The 14575-nt window shown below is 44.3% G+C and overlaps 1 protein-coding gene across 1 annotated transcript; it reads right to left on the bottom strand.

Moving 5' to 3' along the window:
- Positions 1-420: 420 nt before the first annotated feature.
- Positions 421-13585, bottom strand: WDR76 (WD repeat domain 76). Its single transcript, XM_076348714.1, has 13 exons — positions 13517-13585; positions 12719-13066; positions 11759-11851; positions 9756-9811; positions 8759-8879; positions 7856-7957; positions 7726-7769; positions 7481-7634; positions 5508-5660; positions 3890-4104; positions 3227-3379; positions 1648-1701; positions 421-819 (listed from the first exon to the last, which is right to left on the bottom strand). The coding sequence occupies exons 1-13, from the start codon at positions 13583-13585 to the stop codon at positions 564-566; spliced, it is 1818 nt and encodes a 605-aa protein (XP_076204829.1). The 3' UTR covers positions 421-563.
- Between the last annotated feature and the right edge of the window lie 990 nt (positions 13586-14575).

Genomic DNA, 14575 nt, shown 5'->3' on the forward strand with positions numbered 1-14575 from the left:
ACACCGTGACAACTCCAAGTTCAACTCACAACCACGGAGCTTCCCTAGAAACTGTGCCCAGCAGCATCGGCCCACACGGAGACCTTCCTTCTGCCTCCAGGAAGGATTTAATTAGACATTAGACATCTTTCTTACTTACGGGACAAATTTTTCTGAAGACATGGATACTGAACGCTTACTAGCCTTAAGAGATTATGGGAACACCACGCAAGCTGGTAGAGAATGAGTGCTCCAGATTCTCTTGTGAAAATCATGAAGAAGTGCCTCATACACGTAGCAAGTATCCTACTGATCCAACGTTTTTTCTTTTTTCGAAAAACCACTTCGCTATTGGGGAAAAATACCTATTTTGGTACAAACTGGCTGTCATACCAGGATTTTTTTTTTTTTTTTTTTAATTAAAGAAGAGAATGCCAAAGGTAGTTTAGAAGATTTATTTTAAAGCTTTTAAAATACACTTTTGTCCTGAGAAAATACAGTTAGCTTAGGAACAGCTTAATACGGATTAAACAAATTTAATGCAAAAAGGGGGGGGGGGGGAAGTATCATCTGAGCCACTTTTTTTATTCTTTGAACACATGAAGGCGGCCACTGGAGTTGCCACCCACTAAGATGTTCTTACTGGGATGAACCACATTAATGGAACACACGGAACCAAGGCAGTCAAGGTTATAAAAAGAGTGCAACAATTTTCCAGTATCTTGGAAGACTTCTATTTGTCTTGGTCGTGCCATGCTGCCCACCACGAAGCAGTCCTCCTGTTTAGGGTCCCATATTGCTCTGAACCTAGTTAACCAGCGTCCCGTGTTATTGTTATGTCTTCAGAGAAACAAGCAGGGAGAAAAAGAAAGAGAGAAACATTCCTCTTACTGAATCCAGTATTTGTAAGTATCATCATTTATGTCGTATTTGCTTAAACCCATCTTCCTCGCCTTCTAAACCATCAGCACTTTCACACACTGGACAGATCGTGCTGCTCAGATCCATGCAGTGGATCACTATCCTGTGATGGGTGGGATGGGGCAAAGAAATGTAATGGAGCGAGAAGATAAAGCAGAGGGTACCTTGACATTAGTGATTATTAGCCAAAGTAGTTATGCTTCATGGTTGCGTATTTTAGTAAAAATAGGGCAAAGATGCATCAAGCCTTTTGATAAACTGCAAGCTAAGAATTTTCAAGCCAGTCACTGATCTAGTTCCAGCTCCTTAGCAAACCAACTCTGACAGCGATTCGCCCTTCTACCCAAAAACATGCTCTTTACCATTAAGAAGTGACCTTTGATATTTAAAAAAATGCGCAAAGAAAAAGCATTCTGCCACAAAACACATTTCAGAAGTCACAAAACGGTCTGTTCCAGGTACACAGGAAGACACTAAAGCTTCCCTGCAGACTTTACCGACTCGAAGCAGGCTATGCGCCAGTCGTGCTTTATGAACAAAAGCCACTGTAGGCACCTGTGAGGACTAGGGCAAATTCTCAGGCTAGGAGGGTCCTAGGGCTGCTCTCCCTTCCACAGCTGCCAATGAGCCCGAGGCTGGTTGGAAACACCACCGCGTAGCCTCTGCGCACCCATCGCTTATGCCACAAGTGCACTGGAGCGGAACTGCCACAGCGTGCTGTCTTCAGCCCCAGTGTGTTCAGCTTACCTGACGGTACTGAGAACGGAGACTGTCGATGACAAAGAGGTGGTGTCATAGACCCTATAACACAAAACAGCGTGTTAATAAAATGTACACGTGTTAAAAAAGGCAGCCCTTTCCTCATAAAGCACCCTGCACAGATCAGACCACACAGGAGTCTGGAATATAGTAACGAACAGCACATAGACATCCAGCTCAAATACAAGCACCAACATTCCATCTGAAATTATTAAATTTGCTCTTTTAATTGGATTTGCTTTTAGCTAGAACTGAAGGTCATCCTTTCTGAAAGCTGTTATATGAAGAGAACAAGAATGGCTTGCTAGGAGAAATGACAGGCTCCTCTATCCCAGTATCCTGTCACTGCACAAACAGGCTGCCCGGGGAAGAACGCAAGAGAAGGGGAAACACACGCAGGAGTGAAATCCCACCACTAACAGCTTCCAGTGCCAGGACTTCCTCAGGCATGCATGAGCTTGACTGACAGAGAAACCGTCAGAGCTCTTGTTCTGGGCTCTCCTTCACCCCGATAAACTTTTAGGATCCCAAACCCCCTAGGGCAAAAAGTTCAATGAGCTGCTGAGTTAAAAGCTGCTTTCTTTTTTCTTTGGAGGAGGCAGTGAATAAATGATCCTCTATCTGTTTTCTCCATTCTATCGAGCACAAAAATTCTGGTTTACTCATATCCATTTTGTGCTCTGACACTTGCTGTTAGCGCCAAGGATCTATAATTTTCACAACCAAGCCTACTATGGAGAACAAATCTTCAATTACCTATAGTAAATACATCACGGGAAAGAAAACATTACAGCAACACAGAACTCACACAAAAGAACTCTCCCCTGTGTATGTGGAAGGGGAAGAAAGAAAAATCACATTTCCAGACAAAACATGTAATGCTGTAGTAACTGCACCATATCCAAATTCTTTCCAGAACACGTGTAGTCACCCCATCTTTTAAAAACACAAGCAATCTGTAGAGTCGAGGCCTGATTTTCAACCTGGCCTTAACTGGGCCCCCCATTCTGTACCTGCTATTCTTTGATAAAATTTAGGACTTCTAAACATGTACACAGCGAATATGCAGATGCAATCAGGTATTCACATGAATAGATTACCTAAATTATGGTCACAAAACTAGAGAGTAGAAAGAAAAACTAGATCTCTAATACAACTCACAGCAGTTTAAATTACCAAATTGTAGACTAGTTACAACAGAGCTGATCTTATCATACTTTTAAGTACCAGCAGGTAAAAACAAATTCAGTTTCTAAGCATTTTGTATTCATATTCCTGAGCCAGGTTTTTGGTTGGTTTGGGGTTTTTTGTTTGTTTGAAAGACTAACAGTACCTGTGTATTTTACTGCTCAGTGTTAAATATTCTTCAGGAAAATGAGAAGTAGAAAAAAAAACCAACCCAAAAATCATGCAACATTAAAAATGCCAATGCAGGAAAATGTCTTTTTAAAAAAGTGATAAAGACAGAAAGCTCTCAATGATGGGTAATACAGATAGGAAATAATAATAATAAAAAAATACCAGTTGACATTTTCCATAAAGCTTATTCCTTCTCACACCGTCTTACCTCAGCTTATCATCAGCACACACCGTCACTACTCTGTTCCCAGTTACAGGTGAGAAATATGCAGAAGCAACACTTTTTGTGTGTCCTTTAAGAGAGCTCACGGGCTTGTTCCCATTAGACTTCAGGTATCGAACATCATAAATACAAACATCCCTGCAACACATATCACACAGAACACTTTACAAGGTGACAGTTAAATAATTATTCTTATTCTCCATTTACCAAAAAACGCTCAAGAGACACTGCAGGTTTTATGTGAGCTGCATTCAGAACTTTACTTCAGCAGTGCGTATTCACTCAAACAGCCAGTGGCTCCAAAGGGTCTTGGGAGCACCAAAACCAGCCCAAACCAACAGCTCATCAAAATCCCTCTACGCTGCAATCTGTCAAAAGCCACAGCGACTCGTAAGACCATTTTGTACCCATTACCAAAAGGTGAAGGAAAGTCAAAGTGTATCACATTTTAAATCCTGCTAAGAACTAAAAACTTGTTTTCTAAAAAGATCAAGAAAGCTTTGACTATACACTGAGGCTGACAAATTGTCTGCCTCATCAACAGCTGCTCCTGCCCTCCAAATGTGCCATTTATAGCTGACTTCAGACAGCAATGCAGACAGAACACTGAAAACACAGAATAACTGCAGTTCATTTTGAGCTACATACACTGAGCCAGCAGCAATGAAATACTGTTTATTCACTGGGTGAACATGGACTGTCCTTGTTCTTTTGAAGCCAATGTCTGCAGAAAGCTCTGAAGACGTTCCTGGCGTCCGTCTGTCCACAACAGCGACGTCGCCATCCCAGTGTCCCACTATTGCAGTGGAGGCATTATCTTCCAAAAAGTCAAAGGAAGATAAGCTTTCTTCACTTCTGCATATCTGAGCATAGAAAAGGTCAAATGTAACCGAAACTATTCAGTGAAAGAGAGAGTTATTCATAATACCCAAAACACTCTATGGACTCTAGATTTCATGCTTTCCCTTTTTAATATAGTAAAAATACTAATGAAGACTACCTAATTTGATACCTCCAGCCTTAGCTATCCATGTAGGTAACCTTTCTGTAAAACTGGTACGCTTTCCACAGAGGAGATAATTAACCACCCAAAACAAACTGGCAACAACACACTCCGAATTCTCTGTTAGAACTCTTACAATATCACTTCTATGGCCCAGTAATCAACGGCTGTTATCCTCGAGTGCATACTGAGCGAGGATTAATGGTTGCATTCCTTTCTCCAACGCTGCAGAAACCTTTAATCGGGTGCAGAAATGTGAATTTGACTTCCTATAAATTTGGGAGATCAGAATCAGGATGTCAAGCCATCTCATCCCATGGCAGTTTCCTCTCAAAGCAGCAATTAGCCACAAGTATAATAATGCTGCAGGAAAACTCCCATGTTTCAGCCCTCTCTAGGTGTGCAGACTCTTCCCATTAGCAGCTGTATTCTTTCCAACGGCAGTAATACTCCTAGAGGTATCACAAGTTGGCATAAGGTAAACGGAGCAGGAGAACGGCATTTCTCTTCCCCTGACCTTCTTCTTGCAAGCATTTGTCTCAAAGAGACAAATGTCTCCCTCTGGACTTTCCTGGCCTCTTGACCAACCAATTGCAGATACCTCCCAAGCAGCTGGCCTGCCTGCAAGCCCACCAAAATTACGGTGCCTGTAAGGGTTGGGAAAAAAAGCTTTAAACTGTTGTAGCTTGTTATATTTTCCAGTGTTGGAGAGCTGAACAATGCAGATGTATCTGTCAAAAATAAGCAAACAAAGCAAGCATCATGAAGCTCCTCAGTTAAGCTGTCTGGCTCACCGTGGAGACAGTCACAGCATTTTGCTCACTTGAAGCCTGAGAAAAGCAAAGTCAACTTGTGCTTTATGTTGTTTTACAATGTTTATTTGGGGGGGTGGGGGTTTGTAAGATTTAGTTCTTTAAATTGCTCTCGTTCGTCATTGTTAAAAGGTAATGCTTTTGAGAAGAGACACATATTGCTTAAGTACAGAGATATGAAATTAAATTCAATAATTGCAACTGTCTCTGCAGGAAGGAAATTGGGAGTACCCAAGCTGTTACTATGTTTTATTCAGTGGGAAGCACCTCCCTATTTTTATGATGTTAATTAAAGGTTACTTTATGTGTCCTTGTGGAAATGGAATCCTGAATTTCTCGTTAACAAAACAACCAACAAATAACAACTTGGGCACAACGAGACTAAAACTTCACAGCAGTGCATACCAAGAGATTTCCAAGGAGTCTGCAGCACAACCGAGGGAGTACTCACCTCATCAAAGACAGCTCTAGTAACATCACCACATCGCAGAGTTTCATTGCTTAGAGACAGCAAGTGAGCAGGATTAAATGGAGAAAAATGCATGCAGCTGACCAGGTAATTGTGTGGAATAAAGACATGTGCTCCTTCTTCAGACTTAGAGTTCTGAAAAACAATTGAGATTCAGTGGACACAGATGCTAATCACTGTAGTTATTTCTACTAATTTCGAAGTAAAGTGTCTGTTTTTCAAATGTTCTCAGTCTGCTCTGGATAACTGTATGGAGGAGGCAGTAGGGTGCTTGATGTGTGGAGACATCAGCACAGGTAACACAGGCAGCAAGACCGCTTCGGGGCACAGCGTGCCCAGGCTAACGTCTTACTGGAACAAAGGGAGTTTCACCTCTGCGTGGAAAAGAGAACTGCCCTCACGTGGACCACTCAACACAGCACTGCTAAGCTACAGCCTCCCTCCCGCTACCATTTTCACCACTACACAAGTAATTTAGCTCAAAAGAGCACTAAGAATTTACTCTCAGTTTCAGAATTCTGTTTCCTAATTAGGAAAAGCTGCAACTTCCTGCTGTAATTTAAGTGCACTTCTGTCGTTGCAGTCATCAATACTGTATCTGCACATCGGTATCTGGCTCTCTTTCACTGACAGAATTGGTTTCTCAGTTACCACAGCTGAACACCTTGCTGAGGACCAAACATATGGTCAACTTTTACATCAAAATATGTACACACTAGGTTACTTAGAACTCAAGCTAAATTATAGTGACCCAAACTGAATGTAAAGCATAGTATCTTCTCTTCCAATTTTGGCATCATTCAAGCTCTGTTATTTTAAAAGAAACTGAATAGACCATTTTGGAACAAGTACCAGTTCATTCCACAAAGATTACTCTGCTCCCAAACTCAGTCAAGTCCAACTCACTTCAGGAAAACAAAAAAAAGGAGAGCAAAAGGGAAAAGAGTAGCTTTAACAATTCTAGGCTTCCACTGAAATGTCTTTGCAAGGCCACAAAGAGCCTGCAGCACTCAGAGACCTCAGCCTCCCCGTCACCAGATCACACTCTTTGACAGGTAGTAGCCGCAGCTGCAGTCAGATCTTTCTAAATTGCATGGAGCAGTTTAAACTTCTTTATAATTGATTAAGAGTCTCAGAGCTGAATTTAGTTGATCAGTTTCCTGAAGCTGTCAAAGCAGAAATGACTTGAAACTTGAGAGGTTAATGGCATTGAGAAAAATGAAAAGAAAATCTGCATGTGTGTGGACTTCAAGCAGCTGGTTTGGATGACGTGGGACCAAAGTGGAGGGTGCGGGGGGAGGTTACAAAGGTGTAAGTCAAGGGCATGAATAAGGATTCTTGTTGCAGGAGTAATTAAGGCAATTCAGAAACGATGGTGAGACTATCTGCAAAGCCCTCAAAAGTTTTCAAAGCACCACATGCTAAGCTATTTTTCAGAGACAATGTATGTAAATATGTGCCAGCATATATATTGACACAGCAATTTTCTCTCTGCTGTCTGGAAAAACAGTGACTCACTGCAGCTACCCAAAATTTGTACAAACTCAAAAAACAAATACTTGAGCATCCATTTCCCCTCACTCTCCAAAACCTAGCTGTGGTATTGCTACAAGGGTACTGTAATTAGATCCTGAAACTCTCAACAGTGAATTGCAATTTTAATCCTCACTGATAATATTATTTCAGCTAGTGATCCATTTTCTTCCACTCTGCCCCCAAAAATTACCAGTGCAACCTTTCCTCCCATTAAACCTGGGCTTGCCAAGAACCAGACAGACCTTTCAAGCAATTCTGGCGAGTCTCAATTTAACAGACACCCTGGTGTTATCCGTAAGAATGGGGAAAGTCTAAAATACCATCGCAAGTCAGACAAAATGACGCTCCAGGCTGTGCCCCATCTGCGTCCATCCTGCAACAAACAGCTCTGCCAGGTGAAGAGCACACTAACAACTCACCACATTCCAGAGACCGATCTGCCCGGACTTGTCTCCAGCTGCCACAAAGATGATGCTTTCAGAAGGATGGATAGCCATAGAACTCACTCGATATTTCACAACCTTTTTAATGTTATCTTCACTGAGGACCATGCTGTTCAGGCTGTCTTGGTATCTAGACAACATCATTAAAACTTTAGCTATTCAAGAGAAGAAAGGAGGAGAACAAGACAATACCCAGTTTTTAGCTGCTGTCTTCAGATTACCTTTTCATGTCACGCGTGCGCTTTTCGGTATCGTTAGCTTTCATCTACAGATAGAAAGGAAATATTTATCAGAATTGGAACCCAAGCTAAATTACTTTATCCAAAAACAACTAACTGTGACTAATAATACCTCACTTATCCTCATCCACGTAGTCAGTAAGTCCTCTGTCAATTTACTGTCCCCCATCTGATCTTCTGGTACCATTGGCAAAGGTCCGGCCGGAACTTGAGGCTGGAACGACATCAGCAATTTTTGTAACTCAAAACAACTAAAATTACAAATAGGGTGAACTGTTACTTTCCACACATCAGATATTTTGAGAACACACCTATGATAATACAAGAAATAAACATAACACCAAAAAAAAAGTTTGTATCAAATCTTATTAAAAAGATAAATAAAACTTTACTAAACACAACAGCAAAGACAAATAGCTACCCTACGTTTTTTCCTCTCCTTTCTGATACTCCAGCAAGGTTGATCTTCAAGAACTGTATTACAGAGACTTAGCTTTATTCTCAGCACCATGAGAATTCTCACCTCAGAAATTCCCATCTCTCAGACCAATAGAATTTTTGCTTGTTACTATATAACTACTTCAAAAAGGTAGCAAATATTTCAAAGGAAAATGAACTAGATCAAAAGTTACAGTAAAATAACATTAAACCAGAGTAATAAAACTTTGAATTTAAAGCTGCTCAAATCTATGGGCTGTTGAAAAATGCATAATACCTCAGGACCCTTCTGATCATCTAAAACTGCACTATTTCATCAACCTGAGTCACAGAATATTGTGACTTTCACAATATTCTAACTTTCAGAGGACATGGGAAGCCTGCTATTCAATATGCTCGAGGGTGAAAGAATTTACCTTTTATTATTGGCACTGTATAATGTACCTTCACAAATGTCTAAAGGTTTTTACAATAAGCTCAGCAATGACAAGTATTATCAGTAAATTTCACCAGCACCGTTTTTATAAAGCTTCTGTGTATACACACACACCTCTCCTCTAACCCTTCCCCATCTTACATATTCCTCTGCTCCTGGCTGGGCAGGCAACTCCGGCATTGGAATTCCTGACGGCTCTACTCTTTGTAAGCGCATAGATCTTCGACGTACTGTTTCATCTTCTGCCTTTTTAGGCTTAGCTCTAGAACAATTAAAACATTTCAAAATTACAGACACAGTTAAATAACATAAGCCCTCTGCATTTAAGTACAAGACTACAGAGTAGTTTCAGATGTATAGTTCTAACACCTTGGCCCAGACTTACAGCCTGACTAGTTCTGGTTCACTTTAGGAGGGCTGCGATTACTTTTTCCTTCAGCGATAGCAATGAACAACAAAAAGAGCACTTTGCAATGCATATATATGTATTGCATTTTTGTTTCGCTTGCAATACATCCTGCCATTGTCACTTCTCTTCCCAGCCCTCCTTATTTGTAATTCATCTTTCCACTCATTGATCTAGTCATCTTTTTCCACTTTCTTTCATCATATATCTTATTCTTTTTTTGGACTTAAGCTCCTTTTTCTGCTTTGCCTGGCACAGTTTTGGCACCACCAAATGTCTTTTCTTCTACACTAATTGGTTACCCTATCCCTTGCATCTACTTCCCCCCCCCTTTCTTTCCCACGCCTGTTCCCATCATTTAACATGTTTTCATCATTTAACAATTCTTTCTTTAGCCATCATGCCAAAAATATGATCAGAAAAAAGAAAGGCACTTGAAATACCTTAACACAAATATCACAAAAAGAACAAATTCTGTCATTTGACAAATAAAGATATTCATACTGTCATTTTCTTTCCAAAGGATGGCAGAGGAGAGGCACTACCTAGAGGAGCTACCTGTTCACGAATTCATACAGCTTAAGATAATCAGTTATTCAGATTTAGCTTGATAGGGAGACTCCTCACTAGCTCTCCCTCTTTGCAGTATCAGGTATGTGCAGATGGAAGTGCTAAAACAGCTAAAACACAATGAAGGAACAGTGATACAAATCTCATATACAGTTATTTTACCTTTTGGTGACGTGAGATGGTCTTTTAGTTGCAATTTGGTGAAGTCTTGCAGCTGACTTAAAGAGAAAAATAATATATTAAATATATATATATAAAACAAGCATAAAAGATCAACCTGTATAAAATACAATTATCTAAAGGCTGCAATAAACTATATTGCGATTATTTATAACAATAATAAAAAGGGATTTTTAAGCATCGAGCTGTGTTGTGTCTGCTTTGCTTCCATGTACCAGCAAGAATTCCCCGATTTCTGTGAACAGCACACAGGAGCACAGCACAATCTGGATGTTCTGTAGCCCTTCTCTTTTACAGAACAAAGAAAATACTCTAAATGCTATGCACCAGACACAGGAAGACATTTAAAGTAGAACCTGTAACTACAGAGGCTGCCATTCACAGTGTTTTCTCCATTACATTTTGAAGAAAGGCATTTAGAATCATAGAATCATAGAATCATTAAGGTTGGAAAAGACCTCTAAGATCATCAAGTCCAACTGTCAACCCAACACCACCATGTCCACTAAACCATGTCCCTAAGTGCTGCATCTACACGTCTTTTAAATACTTCCAGGGATGGGGACTCAACCACTTCCCTGGGCAGCCTGTTCCAATATTTAACCGCTCTCAGTAAAGAAATTTTTCCTCATGTCCAATCTAAACCTCCCCTGGCGCAACTTGAGGCCATTTCCTCTCGCCCTATCGCTTGTTACTTGGGAGAAGACCGGCACCCACCTCGCTAAAGGTCAAGTCCTTTAGCTCATTTGGACTCCAGAAAAGTTTAGACGCATCCAGCTCACCGCTAAGACCACCGCTCCACTACCACTCTAGCCAAAGCAGCTTCAACCCTGGCATGAAAAGATTTACCCGCTTCTTGGGTTTGGCAGCCCATACTGGCCAGTGCCAATGGTAACTCAGCTCCTTTTGCCAGTCTTTGCTACTCTGTGGTCAGTGCTGTGATTACAGTCAGACTGCCTAGTCTTTACTGACCTCTCTGAGGATAACTGGAAGAAAAGGAGTTATTTTTACTCAAGTTTCAGTTCTGGTGGTAAGGAGTCTTACTGCCTACTAGACAGGCCCAACCATGTCTTGCAGCCTGGTACAATGAGCAAGCAAGCATGCAGCCATTCAAGGAGGTAATTCACTCACTGCTGCCAGAAAAGGGATATATTATGAATTTAAAAAAAAAAATAATGTAAGAGAATGAAAGAGTGCAGAAAGAAGGGTAAAGATTTGGATTTAGTCATGTGATAGCATTTGAAATTCCACTGCCTTAACCCTCCTGACAACTTCTCCAACATGAGAAGAATTATAACGCACTCGTGTCCACCCAGACTAGACAGGACACGGGGAAGGACTCCAGCAGCACACACCCTGCAGGCTCTTCCCAAGAGCCTCTCAAGCACAGGGCAGTGAGCTGAACCGTCCCGACAGCCCGAGACCTGCCACCCGGTGCCTTTCAGGCCCTGCAGTGTATCAGTTCAATAACCAGCTAACCTGCATGCACCACAACTAAAATGCAAGAGCTCAATGCCCTCCTCAGGGGATGCAGTGCACAGGAAGGGGTGGGAGCACACGTTACACAAGCGAGCAGGACGCTGCACGTATAGCACTCACACTGCTCAGAACACACACACAAGCACCTTCATGAGAGCATTTTACCCAAGGGTCACCTCATCTGGTCCTGCTGGGTCCGCAGCTCTGGGACCACACGCACTAGCGCGGCTGGGTGCTGCTGGTACGGAATACTGTATGAGTGGAGTTTTACTTTCTTCACTTTTTGTAAGTTTAACCAATGACTTTCCCTCTTTGGAAAAAGCTAACTAGCAGCACAAAACCCCATTTTTGTATCCAGTCAGGGCAGTCCTGACGTCTCAGGAAGTTTTCGTGGCTTTCCTCACACACCTGCCACTGTTAGGGAAGGGTTTCACAACAAGGGGGATGACAGTACAATTATTACACTTGGAGAGTGCATTTTGATGCTACTTAGAATCTATACAAACCTCATGCAGCTTTAAAGCAGCAAAGAATTTAGCATTTTCTGTAATGTTCTTTAGTCTTTTCCTTTCATAAGCTGATAACTGTGAGTATCCATCCTACAAAAAGAAAAGCCAATTACTCTTCGTCGTACAGTTACATGGTCTGCAAGAGATGTCCCAGGCTTCTGGGAAGTGAGTTTCTAAATTGATTGTCTAAATTATTTTAAAATGGTTCGATATATTTGTAAACAAACAAAAAAACATACAAACTGGGGTGATACCATATCAATACCAAAACTTGTCCATATAGGTACTAGCTTGCATTACAAAACTTACTCCTAGCATTAATTCTACAAAAAGGGCAGTTCATCAAAATCTTGCTAGAATGAAAATAATACTGAAGTGACTCAATAAACAACTTAAAACTTCAGCAATACAGCAAACATTGCACATAAATGGAACACAGTCTTAGATCAGTTTTATCTTTTATAAAGGAGAAGGTGGACTTGACAAGTTGAAATGATGACTTAAATATAAGTGAACACTGACAAAACTATCATATCTTACGACTGTATCCATCCGTAAAAACGTCTGGAAGATGGTTATTGACAGCACAAGAACACAGTGGTGCTTTTGCTACCGGGTTTTATATACTCTGGCTGATAGCAAGAGCATTTTTTTCATCCCTTAGACATTCTGAAAGGGTAAAATGAGGTTTTATATTACCGGTCAGAGAGGTTAAAAAGAAAAAAACAAAATTACATAAAGAGGAAAAATACTTTCAAATTTTACTTTTATAAACATAATAAATGTGCGTCTTGAGAACTGCAAAACCATCATCCTTCCTCTGCTGCAGCCAAGGAGCAAATAAGTCTCGACTGACACCGCTGCTGCTTTGGAAAAGCAGCTCAGGGCCGGGCAATCCCCACACCAGCTCGGACACAAGCGGCGCGGCGCCTCTCGGGGTCGCCCCCGGGCACTCACCAGAGGAGCGTCTCCCGCATCGCTCCCGTCGCTGTCCGCATCCCAAACGCCGTCGACGCCGTTGCCAGCCGGGCTGCCCGCGGGCGGGGTGGCGGGGGGCGAGGCGGGGGCGGGTTTCCGCGGGCTGGGGAGGTTCGGGGGGCGCTCCAGGCAGAGCCTCTTGCCGGCCGGCGCCCTGCCCTCCGCCCCCTCGCCGCCGTAGGCGCCCAGTAGCCGCTTTTGGGGCAGCCGCCTGCCCGCGCCGGCGAGCGGCGTGAGCAGCACCCGCAGCTGCCGCGCCGCGCCGGCTCCCCGCTCGCCCTGCTCCGGGCTGAGCTGGAGCTCGGTGGTCCCCGTCGGGGTGGACTCCTGGGGAGAGAAACCGGGAGCTCGGCGGGGAGCCGCAGCCCTGGCCGTTCCCGCGCCCTCCGCCCGCCGGGCCCCGCCGTAACCCCGCCTGACACCCGCCTTCCCGCGCCGCTCCTCACCAACCCCCGACCCCTCGTCTCACAGACCCGGCCCCCCCATCCTCCCAGCCCCGCTCCCCCCCGGGCCTCTCTCCTCACAGACCCGGCTCCACCGTCCTCCCGTGTCCTCAGAGCCCCGGCCCCCCCCCGCCGGGCCCCTTCTCACAGCCCCGGCTCCCCCAGACCCTCTCCTCATGGACCCGCCCCCCCCCCACTCCTCTCCTCACAGTCCCGACTCTCCCCCTCCGCCGCTCTCCTCACAGCCCCGGCCCCTTCCGCCCTCTATCCCCTCTCCCCGCCGCCCCGGGTAGGCAGCTCTCACAGCGGCCTCCACTCCCCACCCGCCCCGGACCTGCATCCGCTGCTGGGTGCGCGGCGACGTCTCCTCAGGCTCCAGCGTACCAGCCTGCGAGAGCGCCATGGCAGGCCGAGTGGCGGGCCGGGCGCGGGGGCGGAGCGGCCGCTTCCCGCTTCGGCGAGGGGCGGCCCGGGCGGACTCCCGCCCACGGCGCGTTCCCGCCAGGGCAGCGGCGGCCCCCCGGGGCCGCAGCCCTGCCCTCGCGGCGGGGCGCCACCCGGTCTGGCTCCCTGCGGCCCCAGAGCTGCCGTATTCGCGTCAAAACCCCAGAAACCGCCCTGGCCTCGGCACTTGCTTGGGGGCGGCCCAGGACTGCTGTGCAAGGGATCAAAGTCATGATAGACGGACCACGGGCGGCAAAGAGGAATGATGTAATTATGCTCTACAAATACATGCTGCAGCTTGGCACGGTCAGGAGAGAAAAAGTGGACATTTTTAACCGTGAGGTTAATTGAAACAGTCTGAAGGCTCACAAGGTGGGTCATAAAATACACAAGACCAGCCATCACGGACTCGTTGCCCAGAAACAGCTGATAAAATCCTCTGCTCCAGTCAAGCAAGCAAACAGTTCATCCTGGCCAGGCGCTGCCAGGCATTTCAGTGAACGTGCGGGTACAAACAGGTGCGTCTCAACCCCTCTGCTGAACAAACCAGGCTTACCTTGTGCGAGGTGGGAAGTGGAAGCTGAGGGCAGCTCAAATGCCCTTCACCGTGGCTGTGACAAGATCACAGTTTAAAAAAAAAAAAAAAAATTAACAACTAAACAAAGCACACCTGGGGCAGGGCTTGGCACTCTCGGGAGGCTCTCCAGCCCCAGTATCTGGGGAATAAAATTTGAAACTTACAAACATTAATTATATTTTCTCTCAGGTGAACATCCCAAGACTTAGATTTTCAGAAGAGCAGCTCAGCTATCGAGCTCTGAAGTACTCATGCAACTAGCAAGGGAGAAGAACAGAGGCAACCACAGCTTTGGGATGCACAGTTCCAGCATCAGCTTTTGATGTGTGGTCTCAAGTGTATCCCTGAGGTAGCTGTAAAGCAGGCTTACAG

Source organism: Aptenodytes patagonicus, chromosome 10 (assembly GCF_965638725.1).
Source record: "Aptenodytes patagonicus chromosome 10, bAptPat1.pri.cur, whole genome shotgun sequence".
Taxonomy (NCBI): Eukaryota; Metazoa; Chordata; class Aves; order Sphenisciformes; family Spheniscidae; genus Aptenodytes; species Aptenodytes patagonicus.

What these genes read in the sequence shown, in the direction of transcription:
- WDR76 (XM_076348714.1), bottom strand. Translation starts at nt 13,585, where the DNA reads ATGGCGCTCTCGCAGGCTGGTACGCTGGAGCCTGAGGAGACGTCGCCG. An exon ending in GCACCCAGCAGCGGATGCAG is followed by an intron (nt 13,067 to 13,516) that starts GTCCGGGGCGGG and finishes TTCTCTCCCCAG; the next exon opens with GAGTCCACCCCGACGGGGAC. An exon ending in TGTGCTGATGATAAGCTGAG is followed by an intron (nt 1,702 to 3,226) that starts GTAAGACGGTGT and finishes TTTGTGTTATAG; the next exon opens with GGTCTATGACACCACCTCTT.